At 33.8% G+C, this 17,671-nt stretch overlaps 2 protein-coding genes and 1 pseudogene across 2 annotated transcripts; 2 read left to right on the plus strand and 1 right to left on the minus strand.

The window, feature by feature from the left end:
• The first annotated feature begins 3,747 nt into the window (after nucleotides 1–3,747).
• Nucleotides 3,748–4,999, plus strand: LOC135151540 (uncharacterized; annotated as a pseudogene).
• Nucleotides 5,000–8,105: 3,106 nt separating this feature from the next.
• LOC108214918 (uncharacterized) lies at nucleotides 8,106–12,002 on the plus strand. Its single transcript, XM_017387162.2, has 4 exons — nucleotides 8,106–8,513; nucleotides 9,949–10,267; nucleotides 11,243–11,301; nucleotides 11,474–12,002. Exons 1-4 carry the CDS (start codon nucleotides 8,255–8,257, stop codon nucleotides 11,503–11,505), a joined length of 669 nt encoding a protein of 222 aa, XP_017242651.1. The 5' UTR covers nucleotides 8,106–8,254; the 3' UTR covers nucleotides 11,506–12,002.
• Nucleotides 12,003–12,201: 199 nt separating this feature from the next.
• On the minus strand, nucleotides 12,202–15,014 carry LOC108214917 (probable inactive receptor kinase At4g23740). The gene is made up of 4 exons (XM_017387161.2): nucleotides 14,879–15,014; nucleotides 14,730–14,778; nucleotides 13,285–14,559; nucleotides 12,202–13,004 (listed from the first exon to the last, which is right to left on the minus strand). The coding sequence occupies exons 3-4, from the start codon at nucleotides 14,507–14,509 to the stop codon at nucleotides 12,379–12,381; spliced, it is 1,851 nt and encodes a 616-aa protein (XP_017242650.1). The 5' UTR covers nucleotides 14,510–14,559; nucleotides 14,730–14,778; nucleotides 14,879–15,014; the 3' UTR covers nucleotides 12,202–12,378.
• Between the last annotated feature and the right edge of the window lie 2,657 nt (nucleotides 15,015–17,671).

The following is a 17,671-nucleotide window of genomic DNA, read 5'->3' on the forward strand; positions in this document are numbered from 1 at the left end:
TTTATCATTTGGTTGTCTCTGATAAGCTATGATTTATCAATTTGTTTCTCTAAGATAAATTATGATTTATCACTTCTTTTTTTGATGATGAGAATGAATCTCAATGAATATGAAGCGGCAATTCACCGTGATAATTCTTTCATTCAAGAAAGTTTATCATCTAACCATCGGACATGCAAGATGACCGGGGAAATTTAGATAATAAAACTTTAATGTCTGAAAAGAAAAACCCGTCTTCTTCCAAGCATCCTGAAAATATAAACAAAGGAAACAAGGAGAATATAAGTCCATATATAACTGATTATGTATATTATTAAAAATAAAGGATAATATGTCTAATAATTAATAATTATTAACATCATGTGTGTATCATTCAAGTAGTGAAAAGGAAATTAAATAAAGTCTCAACCAAAGGTGGATCTTTGGTGAGACACTAAAGAATAAAAAATACACCGAAGATACAACATAACAATTATTAATAAGCCAACAAAGTAGCACATAATTGTAGCCAACAAAGTGGCACGTAATTACCTCTTACAGGTCAAAAATATGCCATCAATCATGGTCACCCATAAATAGTACATAATTAGCCATCAATAGAGGCACAATTAACACACTAACTGATTTAAATGTGAAGCAAGACATTTTCAAAAAAATTCAAATAATTTCCATATATACAAAAGAATCAACTTGAATGAGATAAAGGAAATTACAATTAAAGAAATTAAAATTTTTATATGCAGTCCTTAGAGTCTAAGAATAACGTCAATTAATAAATTCAATATAACAATTATTAAAAATGTTATTATAACAATTACTAAAAAGGTTAATATCAAAAGTTAAAAAATGAAAAAAGAGTCAATCACTATTTAAGGAAATATTACAAGATGCAATTATCCTTAATATCAATCAGAATAATTAAAATTAAATGCACACAATTAAAACTGAAAATTAAATACAATTCTACAAAACTGAAATCATAAATTATGCCAAAATTTTAGTCAAAAATATTACAACCGGAAGCCACCACCGCGAACCACCGTTAAACCACCACCGTCTACCCGACATGTAAAAACTCGTAAAAAAACAACATGTTAACACTAAATTAAAAACGTATATTTGGTCGTGGTTGCATATAATTCAATCTTACACAATCAAAAATCAAAATATAAAAGATATATTTTATGAATAATAATAGTAAGATTTGATGCATCTATCTAAATTATCAACGGATCACGTAAACAAGTAAGATTCTGAATTAGAAAAAGTACACCTTAATTTTGTGGAGTATATTCACACAAAATGAGTCATTTTCAAATATGATCACTCCTTCAAAGATGTCCTTGCAGATGTCGGTGAGAAGATCGATATCCGGATATTTGATTCGGTTGAAAACACAAATCAGATGGATGAGAATTGAAAGTGTGAATAAGAGAGCAAAAGAGATCAAATCATGTTATACTAAAAAATTTTATATAAACATACAAAGAAATCATGTAAGTGAAGGCGTGAGTATAGACCTGACCTTTAACTTTGAGATTGATATGGGCACCATCGGCGGAGGGCTTCCTCGTCTTCTTCGGTGCTAGCCTGGTTTTGACGTAAATCAATTATTAACAGGTACCTCTTCTGGTTTGACAAGATATCCTCGTTTATTAATTATGATTTATCACTTTGTTATACTGGCATATATATAATTCTGGTTCTTCTCATTCTTGTATGGTTCTTTACAGAAAAGGTACTTCACTAAAATTAGTTTAAAATTATAGTTTTTTTTTTGACAAAAACGTACTTGCTTCTTATTAATTCGAATCCAAACTCAATACATCACAAATAATATTACTCGGAGCGATATTCATCCACTCCTGAGTGCTTGACATAGAATGAGTGGCTCTAGCTAACGTATGAGCAACTACATTCGCAGACCTATGAACAAACTGAACTAGAACATTATCAAAGTGTTTTAACAAATCAACACATCTTTGCTACTATGCATAAGCTAACAAAATATTGTATTGTTTATTTTTGTTTTGCAGAAATGGATATAGATAATTCGGCAGAAAATATCAATATTGATGTTCCTGTAGTTTGACTAGTTAATATGGTCTAGAATGAATATTATAATATCATTTTAAGAATTTCATTTTCTTTTTATTTTTGCTATACACATGCAGTTTGTGTTATATGTATAATTAAGGTTGTGTTATATGATACTTTCTATTGTTTGGTTTTTTGGAAAGTTTGGAATCCGATCCGGATTAATATTAATGATTTGGTTTCCATTCGAAATTAATTCGGTTCGGTATTTGAAAATGAAATTTCATATTTTTGGAAATTTGGATATCCAAAATAATTCCAGCTCGGTAACCAAATTTCCGAATACTCACCCCTACAAGTAAAGCCGGTATCGTCTTCCATACAACAAAAAATATTTGATGAGAAAAAAATTGTTTGTAAATATAAAAAATGGTTTTTATAAATAATAGTTTTTGATTTAAAAACTATTTTCAAAGAAAGCAAATGTTTCATATTTTTGGAAAAAAGTGTTTTTGAGTTGTCAAGGAAAGTCATCACATATTCTGCTATCAAATTTCTCAAAAATATGTTTTTTTAATATTATAATTCAGAATATGAAAATAAAAATTACCAAATAATTATCTGATTTCTGTAATAGCACTTTTTCTACCGACAATTTTCTTAGGTATGAAATAAGGAAGAGATGACTTTAAAAAAAATTTAAAACTAATTTTAATTATCACACACTGAATCTTATTAGTTATTATTTAATATTAGTTAAGAGTTTTAAGAGTTAGTATTTCAGGGTATGTCCAGTGGTGCTCCTAAATCACTCCTAAAATAATAATATAAAATATGGCTCCTAGTAAGTTAATGCATGGAACAACGTGTGAGCTCCAATACTACTATTTATAGTTGCTCTCTATTCATATTTTATACTTATTTCAAATTCAACCATGCCAACACATTCAATTCAAATTTTGAAAGGAAAACTAATTAAATATTAAAAATATCAATTATAATTTATAATATTAATTAATTGATAAAATATCGACGGGAATGACAAACTAAAAATCATATTTGCAGGCCCATTATTTATTATATATATAAATATAAATACAAGGTGCCAATTAGTATGATAAATAAATTAAAATTATTTATTTAGATAAACTTTCAGTTATTATTTTTTGTGAGGAACTTTTAATTATATCTATGTGTTCAGTGACATGTAAATTTACTAGGATTGTCTCGATTGTTTCCATTGCTAAGGTCTCTCTATTTTTTCTAACGGTAAAAACATGGAAACAATATATATATGATGGCTCATTTCACTACTGTGTATTACATTAGGGGGGGACACGGAGACCAAGACAATGTATAAAAAATGAGTAAAGTTAGATGAAAAGTGGGTAAAGTGGTGGGACCTATCAATATTTAATAATAAATGTGAGATGGTGGAAGAAAGTAGTGGGTATAATAGTAATTTTTATTGTTAAATATGAGATAATGGGGGAAGATAGTGGGTGTAATGATGAGAAAAACTTACTATTTATAGTAACGTAAAGAAATGAGAGGGACATCCCAAAATAGTAACTGTAAAGAAATGAGAGGGACAAAGGGAGTATATAATATATATTTTGATTCTTGTAATGGATCCTGAAGATATCGTAACGTATATGATTCAAGAAGAAGAGGAAGAGGAGCATGAGATCAATATTGCTGTAGGTGCATATGCTCAATCCAGTAGCCAAAGAAGAAGAGGAAGATGAGCATGAGATCAATATTGATGTAGGTGCATATGCTCAATCCAGTAGCCAAAGAAATGATCGTAATTTAGTTCTTCATCGTGGATCAGTCCTCAATCATTGCATCATTTATCGCAACAGAGAATTAGGTAATCAACTAATCTATCGTGATTATTTTAGTGATCATCCCACATATCCGGACTATACTTTTCGTAGAAGATTTCGTATGCGAAGATCATTATTTGTTCGAATTCAAAGTGCAATTGAGTCACATGATCCTTATTTTGTGCAAAGATGTGATGCAGTTGGAGTTTTGGGATTATCACCTTTCCAAAAAATGATTGCTGCATTGAGAAAAATCGCATATGGGCTGCCTGCAGATGCAATCGATGATTATGTTCGAATTGGTGAAAGCACTGCAATTGAAAGTTTGAGGAAATTTGTTAAAGTGATTATGCAAATATTTGGGGAACAATATTGAAGAAGGCCACATAGCGGTGATGTTAAAAGATTAATGGAGGTTGCTGAGCAGCGTGGATTTCCAGGAATGCTAGGAAGTATCGATTGTATGCATTGGAGGTGGAAAAACTGTCCAACTGTGTGGCATGGGGCTTTTTCAGTTCGTTACCATGAGCCAACAATTATCCTTGAAGTTGTAGCTTCGTATGATCTTTGGATATGGCATGCTTATTTTGGGTTACCTGGATCGTTGAATGATATAAATGTATTGTTATTTACTGAATGGGCAGAGGGTCGAGCACCTAAAGTTAACTATACCATCAATGGGCATGATTACAGTATGGGATACTATCTCGCTGATGGGATATATCCACCTTATCCAACGTTTGTCAAGACTATTTCTGCTCCCCAAAGGAACAAAAAAAAAACATTTTGCTCAAATGCAAGAGTCTGGTAGAAAAGACGTTGAGCGTGCCTTTGGAGTGCTTCAAAGTAGATATGTTATAGTACGCGGACCAGCGCGTTATTAGGACATCGAAACTCTAAAGAATATTATGTTGACATGGATAGTTTTGCACAATATGATTGTTGAAGATGAAAGGGGTCAGAATTTGGATAATGATTATGATACTTGTGATGGAATTCCATCTATCTCAATTTCTCGCGAACGAATAAGCACGTTTATGGAGTTTTTGCAGTTACATCTCGAATTAGAGATAAAGGTGCTCATATTCAACTCCAAAATGACCTTGTGGGAGAAACATGGGATACAGATGTAATAAACAGTTTCTTATTTATGGGTTTCTAAGCTTATTGGCTGATGGTTGTAGCTTTTTATTTATGTGTTTCAAGACTTATTTGCTAATGTATATTATTACTGATAAATCTTGTTTTTCACATCTGCTGGTGTTTGTGCATAGTGTATCAAAGCATTATAAATCATATGCAGTGTTGTCTTGTTTTTCTGTTAAAGACTTTCAGTCTTTCTTGTCACAGTAGGAGCTGTTAAAGTAATTTATTTGCTAATGCTATGAGAATATGACTTGAAATTTTGTTGTCATATATTTTGGATATCGTTTAGTCCAAATATTAGCTTTATCTTCTTAGTATTGTCAAGTCTGTGCAACACAAATGAATATGCTGCATTATTAAGTCTGTTTGGTTTAAACTTTAAACCTTTCTTTCACTTCTTTTTTCAAATTTGAGAGAGACTTTTGTAGATGGTGGGTCTGTTTGTTTGGCGGGAGTGACTTCTATTTTTCTTGATACGTTTGTGTAAATAAGTAGAAGCATTTTTAAAAAGTTAGAATGCTAACTCTTTCAGAATTTCTACTTCTTTCCCAAACATTTTATTAACTTATTCACTTATCACTTCTACTCCACTTCTCTAATTTAAACAAGTAGTCTTTATCTTAATCTAAACCAAACGGCCCGCTATAAGACCTTTAGAAACTTGCCTTTTAAATAGATTTTTTTGCCACTCAACTTACTGTGTTTTTAGAAACTTGCCACCAAACTAATTTTTTTTTTCTTTTACTCACTAGTATTAGGTTTGGATTTTTTTTTAGCCACCAACTTAGGTTCGGATTTGATTACTAGCATTATGATAATTTTATTTGTCACTAAACTTATTGAGTTTTTAGAAATTAGAAATTAACCACTCAACTATAATTTTTTTTTATTTTACTCACTAATGTTAGGTTCATTTTTTTTTGTCACTGAAGTTAGGTTCGGATTTGATTATTAGCATTACATTAATTCTGTGTAGTATTATTAAAATATAGTGGTATTCTGTAATATTTTGATTATTTGGTATATGTTTGTATCTTTATATATACTACTTTTTGTGTCTCCAATGTCGTTTACCTTGGGTGATAAGAATTTTACACGCATTTTATGGCTTTTAAAAGATGTAGTTTCATATATAATTTTACTTTTTTCTTTCGAATAAAAATTCAGCGTTTGAATTTTTACACACAAAAAAATCACAAAAATAAGTTATGAAACTATGTTTTATAAGAATCCTAAAATATGTGCTAAGCAATAGAAAAAATTGTAAACTAATGAGAGGGACGGAGGGAGTATTAATAATAAAATGATGCATTATAGAGGAAAATCATCGAAAATTAAGCTAACCTCTCTATTTATTTATCTTAAAAATTGTAATAAGATAAAGTTATTAAAATTTATGAAGATAAATTTGAGAGAGATCTTAGACTGATCGGCTAGTCGATCGAAACTTTAATAGCAAAAATGATGCATCATATCACTTAATTACACTTTATCTTATTAGGGAGGGTGAATTGTTTGAAATCATTGATTTCATATTCATGATTTATTGAATTTTTAGAATTCTAATTACGATTTTTCCTGATTTTAATTTTTCATCGGCTTATTTTATATTATTGTTACTATATATAAAGATATAAACATACGACACATCATCAAAATATTACATAATATCACTATGTATAAATGATGCTACAAAATTTATTATAATGCTAGTAATCAAATCCGAACCTAAGTTGATGGCTAAAAAAATATCCAAACCTAACATTAGTGAGTAAAAGGCAAAAAAAATTAGTTGGGCGGCAAGTTTCTAAAAACACTGTAAGTTGAATGGCAAAAAAATCTATTTTCCCTTTTTGAAATGTTAGAGATCAAGAATTAATAATAATATAGATCTAGACTGTCTGGGCAAAACTTCTTTTTTTTTTCAATATTTAAGTGCTTACTATTTTTTAAAATAAAATACATAATTTTATAATTCTTTTAAATATAAATATTAAGTAGGTGTTGTATACTCGTTAATTAAAGAAAAAACAAGGACTTATTTCAGGGAAAAAACAAAAAATTATATATATGTTTTCAAAAAGGGATAATTAATTCAAACGTCCCTGAACTATAGGCTGTTTATTGTCTAGGTCTCTATCCTATTTTTCACAATATTGCGATCCTTAAACTTTCAAATTTTTCTGATTCGCATCCTTCCGTTAAAAATCAACTAACAGACGTTAGTCAATGCTTACGTGGCAGATAAAAAAAAATAAAATTACAAAATTAAAATATGAGCTGTAATCTTTTAAAACCAACTTAAGTCAAGTCAATTTAAGTTAAAAATAAAACATCCACACTTTACACTCGCTGAGCTGCGTATTAACACAAAGTGGGCGAGAATTAGGGTTCTAGAGCGATTGGGGATTTTCCTTCTCACTAAGCTGAGGTTCGATTGAAAGCGATTCTTCTATCATCTGAGGTATGTACAGACATACAAGTTCATATATATGCATGTATATACTTTTCTCTTATGGATTGTGTGTATATGTGCAGGGATGTAGATTTACTATGCCAATATTCGAATTCATAATGGGGAGTGTTTACTTACAAGAATCGCATACGGCTCTATGAAGAAGGTAAAGTAGACCTAATTTACTGCCAGAGCATAGATTCAATATGTCTTGATTCATGTAAAGATTTGGTAGAGAAGAGGCTTGGGTATGAAAACTATAAGATATATTGGCACAAGGATGGTGAGTCACTTGATAATTGTCAATTACTGTGGAGTGAAGATATTGTTAAAAAATTTTGATTGCAATTCAAGCACAATACAAATAAACAACAAATTTTATGAGATATTAACACTTTAATTTTATGAGAAATTGCCACGTAAGCTTTAGCCACGTAAGCTTTAGCCACATAAGCATCTGCCACGTAAGCATTGATTAACGTCCGTTAGTTGATTTTTAACGGAAGGATGCAAATCAAAAAAGTTTAAAAGTTTAAGGATCGCAATATTGAGAAAAATAAGATAGGGACTTAGACAATAAACAGCCTATAATTCAGGGACGTTTGAATTAAATATCCCTTTCAAAAATAAGTTCTTGTTTCTCAAAACTAAAATTAGCCAATCAACCCCGCAATCTTCTGATCAAATACTACCCCCGATTTCTGCCAAAAAAGCAAAAAAAAAAAAAAAGGGATGAAGAAATGATACAAGCTTAAAGTGGTCGAAATCTGCACGCTCTGATCGAAAGATGTCGTGGTACCAATCGCGCCGGAAAGTCCAAATCGAAGATCCCAAGCCAGCTGACGACGGCGAGGATGAAGAAACTAATGACAAAATTAGCTTAAAAATCAAAAGCCTGGATAAAAGCGTAAGCAGAAATGTCGTGAATCAGGAGCCTTTTATGGGTGTTAAGGTCCGTAGAAAAGCCTCTTTCGTTAGGGATTATCGAGGTGATTATCTGGACGTTGCTTCCATCCCGTTTCTCGAGAAGATTCTCGAAAAACAAGGTCACTTTTGATCATCTCTAACACTGTTTTTGCTGCTAAGTGATGAGTATGTGATAAGTAGGAAGTTTTTGTTTGGTTTGGTGAATTTTGTTAGTTGATTTTGCTTGTGTATCTGCGATTTTGGTGTGTGATCGTAGCGTGCCGAAAGTGCATTTTATGTTTGGATTAGAATTGTGTGATGATGAATCAGAATTCGAAGACGAGATGATATAGTTTGTGGATGTAATGGTTGCCTTGGTATGTTGTTCATTTATACACTCGTGATTGGTTTATATGTGCTTGGACCTCTATTAGATGCATTAACAGTCTATTGAGTTGAAAAGAATGATATGAGGTACGTATTTATTTAGGAAGGAAGGGAATGTAGATTTATTAATGAAATGAAAGTGGGATCAAAGAATGTACGAGGAAAGTTGAAAAATTGGAGTGTAAATTTTCTGAAATGGAACTAGTGATGAAAAGAATCGGAAGTAGGAATGAGCTCCCCCCCCCCCCCCCCCCCCCCAAAAAAAAAAAACAAAAAAAAAAAAACAATTCGCGTAGTTGAGCTCTAGTTTTACTATGTATTAATGGAGTAAGCAATATAACCTATAGGAATTCTTTCACGGAATGGTATAAAATTATCCTCTTCCCTAAGTTCATTATCTGCAACCAAAAGGAGCGCATGGAATGGAATGTGATGGAATGAGTGAAAATAAAGGAAAGCAATGGAGGTTGGAGGGAAGATCTTATTTTAAAAAAATTAGTGAATGCAAAATTTTATGATAAGATTTGGGAAGAAACTGGGTTCGAGAGAGAATGGAGCATTTTTTCTTGAAATGGGGGGTTTGAACTATAGTTTAGTTTGTTAGGAATGGAATGGGGAAAGGAGTGAAATCTTTAACTTGTACTCATATTTTTTTTTTTAATCTCATTCCATTCCTTCCAAATTCATTCATCCCAACCAAATACAACATAAGTGTTTGCTTTATATTGTCTTGTAGTGATGTTGCGATGCCCAGTTGAGAAGCACATTTTTATGTTTTGCTTTCTGACTCTATTCTATTCTGTTGTGTGATTTGAACAAAGATTAATGTTTTCATCAAAAGGTATGGAGGATTCTGCATACTGATAATGTAAACTCACACGTGTGCGCGGAGAGATACAAATTTTGGCACTTAAATTTTGATTAAATGAATTAGGCCCCTTTTTAACTAATACAGTGCAATTCAAGGAAAACTTTTATCACATAAAAAGGAGATTGTATATTCAAGGCACCAGTTTATAATGGTAGTGATGCATTAAATAATGCAATCAATGGAATCATCAATTTATTTTGAGTTCCTCCCTCCCTGGACGTTGGATCTGATATAAATGCCTTTTAAGTTTTGTGTTGAATGTTAATATCTATTGTAGAACATTCTATCATGCTATTAACTTCACTCCAGTTCTGCAGGTGACAAAAAGATATTCTTTGCAGACAAAGTATTAAAATTTACCAGCACTGGGAAGATGAAGAGACGCATTCTTCTTGTCACTGATTTTGCAGTATACATTGTTGACCCAGACATGGGGACACTTAAGAGACGCGTCTCTCTAGCAGCTGTTGAGAAAGTTTCTTTAAGTGAATTAAGTGACAATTTCTGTGCCATCATTATCCCAACTGAGTATGATATTCTCTTGGCTAGTACTCGGAAGACTGAAATTGTTAATATGTTAATGGAAGCTACCAAGACTACATCAAACTTTGAACTTGAGGTCTATTTATCAAACAGGTAAATAACAACTACCCATGTAAATATTTTTTTTTTAATTATATTATGCATTTTCTATTCTGTGAAGGATTATTTTTTCCACGCCTGAGGTGATTAAAGTGTTGCTATGGGGAATTTGGATTTTTTTATACTGTGAACATGGTCTTTCATTGGTTCAACATTTTATGTCCAATCCTCAATTCCAGTATTTCACATTTATTTGCAATACTTAATACATATCGGGAAAGTTGTTGCTGAGCAAAAGGTCCAGTATTGCTAGAAATGGTGCCGAGAACAGGGATCATTCTTAAATATAAGGGTTTAGATTAAGGTGCTATCCTTATTCAACTGCAAGTCCTTTCTAATGTTCTGAATTCCCTCTGAATTTCTTTCCTAAAATCACTAAATCTACTCTTTGTTTTTATTGAACATATATATTCGTAAAAAGATAAGATATTGAACTTCCTATTCATGGCTCAGTACCCTACTGTTCAACAAAACCAAGCAACTTCTCTTATAACTGTTTGTTAATGGTTGCCTCCTGTCACGTTTTTATTCTTTGTAAACCGACCTTGTTAAGCCTGTGGAACATCTTTAGAACTGCAATTACTAGTTTCCCAACTTAGAGCCTTAAAATACACCGCACCGATTCATTTGACATAATTTTTGTGGCATGGATTTAGACGACTCTACTCTAGTACTCATACTGCATATGGACAAAATTGTGTTGATCTGCATTAATCATTTTAGAAAGTCATCATAGATGGTTTATCTACAATGGACTAATCAGAGGAAAGCTGTAGTCGTATCAGGAGTATACTTCATTTGCTGTATTAATAGCTAGTGACATTGTACCATCATTGTATGTCAGCATTGAGTAAAATCTCCTCTGTTAATGATTCTTTGCAATTTTGATTGTACACCCACCTTTTTCTTAACAGCTTTAACTCTTTAAACACAACATTATCTGAATGCATTATGTATAACTTTTTGCAGTTTTGAGTACAATGCGGCCGCTGATGTGGTGAAAGAAATATTATTTGAGGAAGTTGAAGGTTGGTCATACTGTGTTCATAAGAACTTATCATAAAAATATATTTTTAAATGCTAAATGTCAGGGTTATGTGAAATTGTCTTTTCTTGATAGACTATTTATATTTGTACATATAAATGTGGGTCATGAAGGCACTGTCTCTCCTGATCGCTTTATGTATCTATTAATTTCAGGTGGAGTTAAAACTAAATTTCTTCGGAAATGAGCTGCGGTTTGTTGAGGACTTTATCATGAAATTGCGGTTTCGATGACCTATATGTCTCGAGTATATTTGGGGGAATAATGATTTCCATAATCTCATTCTATAGAAGTGATAAATATAGTCTTCTCCCTATCTGTGACGGGTGTTATAGGTCATTCTTCTTGCTGTAATTGGTATATGTGTATTTGTTTGATTTACCCATGGGTGTACAACTTCTGATTATGGAACCCGAGTGAGAGCGCATTTCAGCTTCCAGCAAATTTCCGGAAGCAGGTCATCTGAAGTGTAACGTTGTATCAAAACAAGGCATGGTGTGTGTTGTAAACTGTTGTGAAAATTATCATGTAATATGTTCAGCTTCCAGCAAATTTCCGGAAGCAGGTCTCTGAAGTGTAACGTTATATCAAACAAGGCATGGTTTGTGTTGTAAAATATTGTGAAATTTATCATGTAATTTGTGTGTATTGAATTTGAAGTAATGTATAATGTATGTAGAGTAATTATCGGACCGCTAGGCTGCATGTGGTCCATCTAGATCTAGCTTGTGTCCATATGCAGTTGGATTATATTCCTTGTCTATGTTCCACATTGGAAGTGGGAACAAAGTGGTAAATATTTCTTATAATTTGATGAATTATCACTCAACAGCAGAGGTGGTCTCATGGTTTGGTTATAACTTTCACTTTATTGTCAAAAACATTCAGTAAGCCAACCAAACTTTTGACTTGCTTTGTAAATTAGGTGAGGTATTTGACAAAAGGAACAGACAGACGCAAAACAAAACTACAGTTTACCAAGTGGTAATCCAGTCATAATAAAGAATTAAAAGATTATACGATACAATAGTCTTACTCTTGAATCAAAGATCGTCTTATTTCAGCTTATGAAGGTGGGAGTTGAACCTTCTGATATAGTTGCCGAAGCTGGCTGAGTTCCTGTATTTATCCGTCTGATATCCTCCACCATTTTCACCACCTCTAACATTTGGGGTCTCTGCTCGGGAACTCGTGAGGCGCAGGCCATTCCTATCTGCAACATTTCCACCATTTCCTCCTCTATGTTAGGGAACTTCAGAAGTTCTAGATCAAACACTTCTGCAGTCCATTCCTCTCGGACGACTGAGTGAACCCATCTTACCAGGTGAATGACTTCATCACCTCCTGCTGTATGTATTGGAGACTTCCCGGTTAAGAGCTCAAAAAGCAGGACTCCAAAACTGTAAACATCAGATGCTTGGGATACTTTACGACTGTCTGTTACTTCTGGTGCTCGGTATCCTCCTTGCATAGGCGGGGCTGATGGACTCATTATTGTCGCCAATCCAAGATCACCCACACATCCATGTTGTTTGGAGTTGAGGAAAATGTTTGAAGCCTTAATGTTACCATGAACAAGCTTTCCGCTAGATTGTGTGTGGATATGAGCAATTCCCCTTGCTGCCCCAACAGCGATACCCAGTCGAGCTTCCCAGTCCAGAGAAGTCCTGCCTTGACCTCTATTCACTGATTATAAAAGACAAATATCATTTACAACATCTTACTTCGAAAAACAAAGTAACAATGCAGTTAAGAATCATGAAGAAATCCTCACCAAAAACAAAAAGAGAATCACGAAGCAATTGAACATGTGTTTAAAACTAAAAGCTCATGTTCAAAGAAGTTGATCATGCAGTATTAAGAACATATAAATTTCACACTGGGACCGAATGCATATAGCAAACGTATCAAAAATATTGATTTTGCAAGATAAAATTAATGAAAGTGAGGCTGATTACTAACGTACCGTGTAGCATTGCCCATACACTTCCCTGATTGTAATAGTCATACACGACGAGCTTTTCATCCTTGGAATAGTAATATGCCCTCAGAGCAGCGACATTATCATGCTTAATACTTCCAACAACCTCCATCTGCTGCTCAAACTCTCGTCTTGCAACACTCCCTTCCTTTAATCTCTTCACTACGACTGTGGTTGAATCCTCCAATGCAGCCTTGTATGTTGTCCCATATGTTCCCTTACCAAGCACTTCTGCAGAAGCTCTTAGCAGATCTTCCAGGTCAAATGCAAGGCTACAATTTTCAAAGAATACAAGGCTGGTGTTCCTATCCTGCCTCCCGGAAACTGTTTTCTTCAGGGTTGTTTCTTTCTTTTTGGACTTTGCTAATACACCATTTTCACCTTTAGTGGAATAACATACGATCAAGAGAACAGCGATTATCACAAATGCCAGTACACAGCTTCCAATTGCAATTCCTAGGATTGCAGGTTCACCGAGTTTTGAGGATTTCTTTGAAGGTGGAGCTTTTGGTGGAGGAGCAGGAGGAAGCGGAATAGGGAGGTTTTCAGGGGAGAAATGATTACCAATGAAACTTGAGCTTGGGAATCTATGAAAAGATTGAGGAATAACTCCAGTGAGATTATTATTAGACAGATCCAGCACTCGGAGACCAGAGATATTGATATCAGGTAACTCACCCGAAAGCGAGTTGTTAGCTAGGTACAATGATGTTAGGTGAGTCAGATTTGATAGAGAGGAAGGGATACTGCCATTAAAGGCATTGTTTGACAAATCAAGAATGGACAGATTTTTCCAAACCGAAAAATCCAATGGCAGAAAACCATGAAACTTATTGGATCGAAGGTACAGAGCAGTTAAGTTCCCAAGCTTAGCTAAATCAGAAGGAAAAGGACCCATTATGCTGTTGGATCTTAAATTCAACAGCTGCAACGCTGACAAGCGGCTAAGAGTGTTGAAGCGTATTTGGCCTGAAAATCCGATGCCAGGCAATCGAAGGGCTATAATCCTAGATTTATCACCATTACATGTCACTCCAGTCCAATTTCTACAAGCAGAATATTTCACATCCCAATTCAGACGATGCGAATGGGACATATTCCGCGCAAAATCAAGCAAAGCCTTTTTATCCCCAGAAGGCTCACTAGTCACTACCAATAAAAATGATGCAACAACCAAGAAAACAGCCAAGAACATTAACTTCACTTCCATTTTTGCTCTCTGATTAGTAAGTAAATATCCAATCAAATGACCATTTATATCTACACAAAGAAAGGGCAGGATTAGAATGTCACATTTCACCAAACACACAAATCTAGTACCTCAACACACAGATTCCAATCAAAAAAATAAGATCTTTACTCTACATTATAAAGAACCTAAGGAAATCAAGAAAATCTTAAATATGCAGAGGGGCAAAAGTGACACAAACCTTAAGATGATGCAAAAATAAGTACTCAGCTCTCCTTGAATATATTTTCCTGCAATTAATCCAAGCATATAAAGTTAGAAAAATGTGGTAAATGTCAACATTCAAGCAAAGGGCTCATCAAGAACTCAAACAAAAGAAAGGGACAGTACCTACTACAACAAGAATTTAGACAAATGTATAAAAAACAAGATTAATAGAGAGAGGAAGAGAGGTGAATGAAGCTAAGTTGAAAGTGATAATTAAAGTGAAGTGTGGTTGCTTGTGCAAGCAGAAAGCATAGCTAGGACCCCAATAAGCTAACATATATTAATACAATAATACTAATATTCTAGGCTACTATGCAAGAGTGAAAATCGGACTTTTTGTACAGAGGTACCGGAAATTAACAGGATAATCATGAATTAATCAAAATGAGTAATCTGAATATATATTATGATAATGTTGAAATTATTAAATTTGTTATATTAATTTTAGAATATATACAATAATTAATTAAAATATTAAAAATTACATCATGGATGAATAGCTGTTTTAGAGTAATGCTGCGGGTATAGAATAAGAAGTTTAGTCACGTAGTTGTGTGCATATTATAATTTATTTACACATAAAAAAGATGAGTGACAGTGATATGAGAAACTGCATGCAATTTGTCAACTCAAGTATGGCGGGAAGAGTGGGAAATGCACGTGGAAAACAATGCGGAGCAACTACGTTCCTTTCACTCCACCTCCACTCCATAATCTTTTTTTTTTTTCGTTTTCTTCGGTTACCTAATTATTCTAACAAATACTGTGTATACAAGCATGAAGCATGTAACCTGCAGTTATAACAGGGTTTTTATTTTCTTTTAATAAGACTTTCGTGTCAATTATACCGAAATATAATAGTGAAAAATAATACTTCTTTCGTATTGAATGTCTTTCAATTAATCAAAAAGGAGCATTCAGATTTCACGGAAACTTAGACAAAAAAATTTGATATATGAAAATAAACGGGTTAAATGGCGTTTTGATCACTAAACTGACCTATAACTTTCACTTGATCATCGTACTCAAAAAGCTGTCAATCAGGTCACTTAACTAGTAAAAATATGCAACTTAATCATCGAAGACGATGAAACTTTCACGGCCGTTAAATCCCATTGACTATAGACGGTGCTCCGTTAAATCTTTCCACATATGCTGCCACATCAGCTTATTAGTCCACCCATCAATAAAACCACCCGGCTGAGTTAGGACCCGACCCAGGTAACTCACCCACAACTCATTATATTTCCCTATTTCTTTCATTTCACCCATTTGTATAAACCCAATAGCTTCGACTTATACAACGAGTCCGCCGCAATCTCCATGCGCCTCATCTTCGTCATATCATAAAAGAACGTCATCAGCTCGGCGGCGGAAGTCTCGATGGAGCGTGACGGCGGTCGCTATTGTGATTGGTGAATGGAATCGAGGTCTCGACAGTGAATGTCGTTGAGTCGGTGAAGAACGAACATGAGAGGTGTAGGGGCGTGGGGAGAGGCTTCGGGAGATTACAGCTCCGACGCGATAAAGTCACCGTCGATTAGAGAGATGGGGTTTGGTGGAGACTAGAGAGAGACGAGATTTGAAAAATGAGATTTATATGTCTGTGTATACACTTTTGGTTTTATGAGTTTTAAAGAACAAGATGATGAGCTCTTTTTAAAAAATGGACATGAAAGAGAGTTGAAGAAGAAAAATGGTGGATAAGAAATGAGGAAGGAGAAGCTGGAAATGGATAATGATGTTGGGTTATAAGATGTGGAACGGGTCTAACGATCCAATGACGTGGAGCAGCCACATAGGTTGCAAATCTGCCATGTAAGCCTGCCAACTCATTTTTCCATCCAAGAGTTAACGGTAGTAACGGCAAGTGATGTGATTGAAAGTTTTTATTAGTTCAATTATTTGACTGAAAGCTTTTTGAGTTTGATGACCCAAGTGAAAATTCGTAGTCAGTTGAGTGACGAAAACGCCATTTAACCCGAAAATAAACATCCAAAAAAGTTAAAATTCACGAATCTAAGAAAGAAAAACATAATTTTTTTTTAAAAAAGTTTGCCAATTAATCAAATGTCAAATATCATGCAGAGATGGTTTCAAAAATTGTCGGTTGGTTAAACGTACAAGATCCGTCGAAGGAAAGAAAACAGGAGGGAGAGGAAAAGGAAGGAAAGAAAGAACGAGCTCAGATGCTTATGTCAAGCACCGAAACAAAATCTCTAGAAGACATAATTATTTTTTTGACAAAATACAAATATATTGTCTATAACTCTTGTTGGTTACAATTCTTAACATTGACTGGAACAAAACTCCGGTCAAACTTATGTGACACATCAGCATGTTCGTGTGGAAGTTCAAGAAAATACAACTTAATATTGTTATATCTTCGAAGAAATTTCGGCAAACTTTGATCACGATGTCGAGTCTAGACCTCATCAGAACTGTACTTTTGATCAACTGCAAAACTACCAGGCATATGTTTCCACGATGGTAGTGTGTCATTCCATTTCTTTAGTCCAACTTAACGCTTCTTTCACTGCAATTTCTTCCACCAGTATTGGATTCATGATCTCTACTTTGGTTTTCGACTTGGCTGAAAGTAAGTGACCATCATGAATCCGGCGATAAGCCCAATCCCTAAGACTTTGTGTTCTTAAAAAATTGTTGCATCCACTATAATCTTTACTTCATTATGTTGCGACTTTGCCAAGTATATAGCACCATCACCTGCTAGCGGAGGCGTAAGAGGTGCAATAGTAACTCAACCCTGGATTGTTGTCCATTGTGAAATATATTTCCAAGCTTTTAAAAACATTTCTCATAGGTGGCCATCGTTTATTGTTCCATAGAAGATCGTTTCTATACCTGCATATTGACCAACACAAGGTGATTATCTTTGCTTTTGTGTCATTCAAC

The sequence above is a fragment of the Daucus carota genome, chromosome 3, assembly GCF_001625215.2.
Source record: "Daucus carota subsp. sativus chromosome 3, DH1 v3.0, whole genome shotgun sequence".
NCBI lineage: Eukaryota > Viridiplantae > Streptophyta > Magnoliopsida > Apiales > Apiaceae > Daucus > Daucus carota.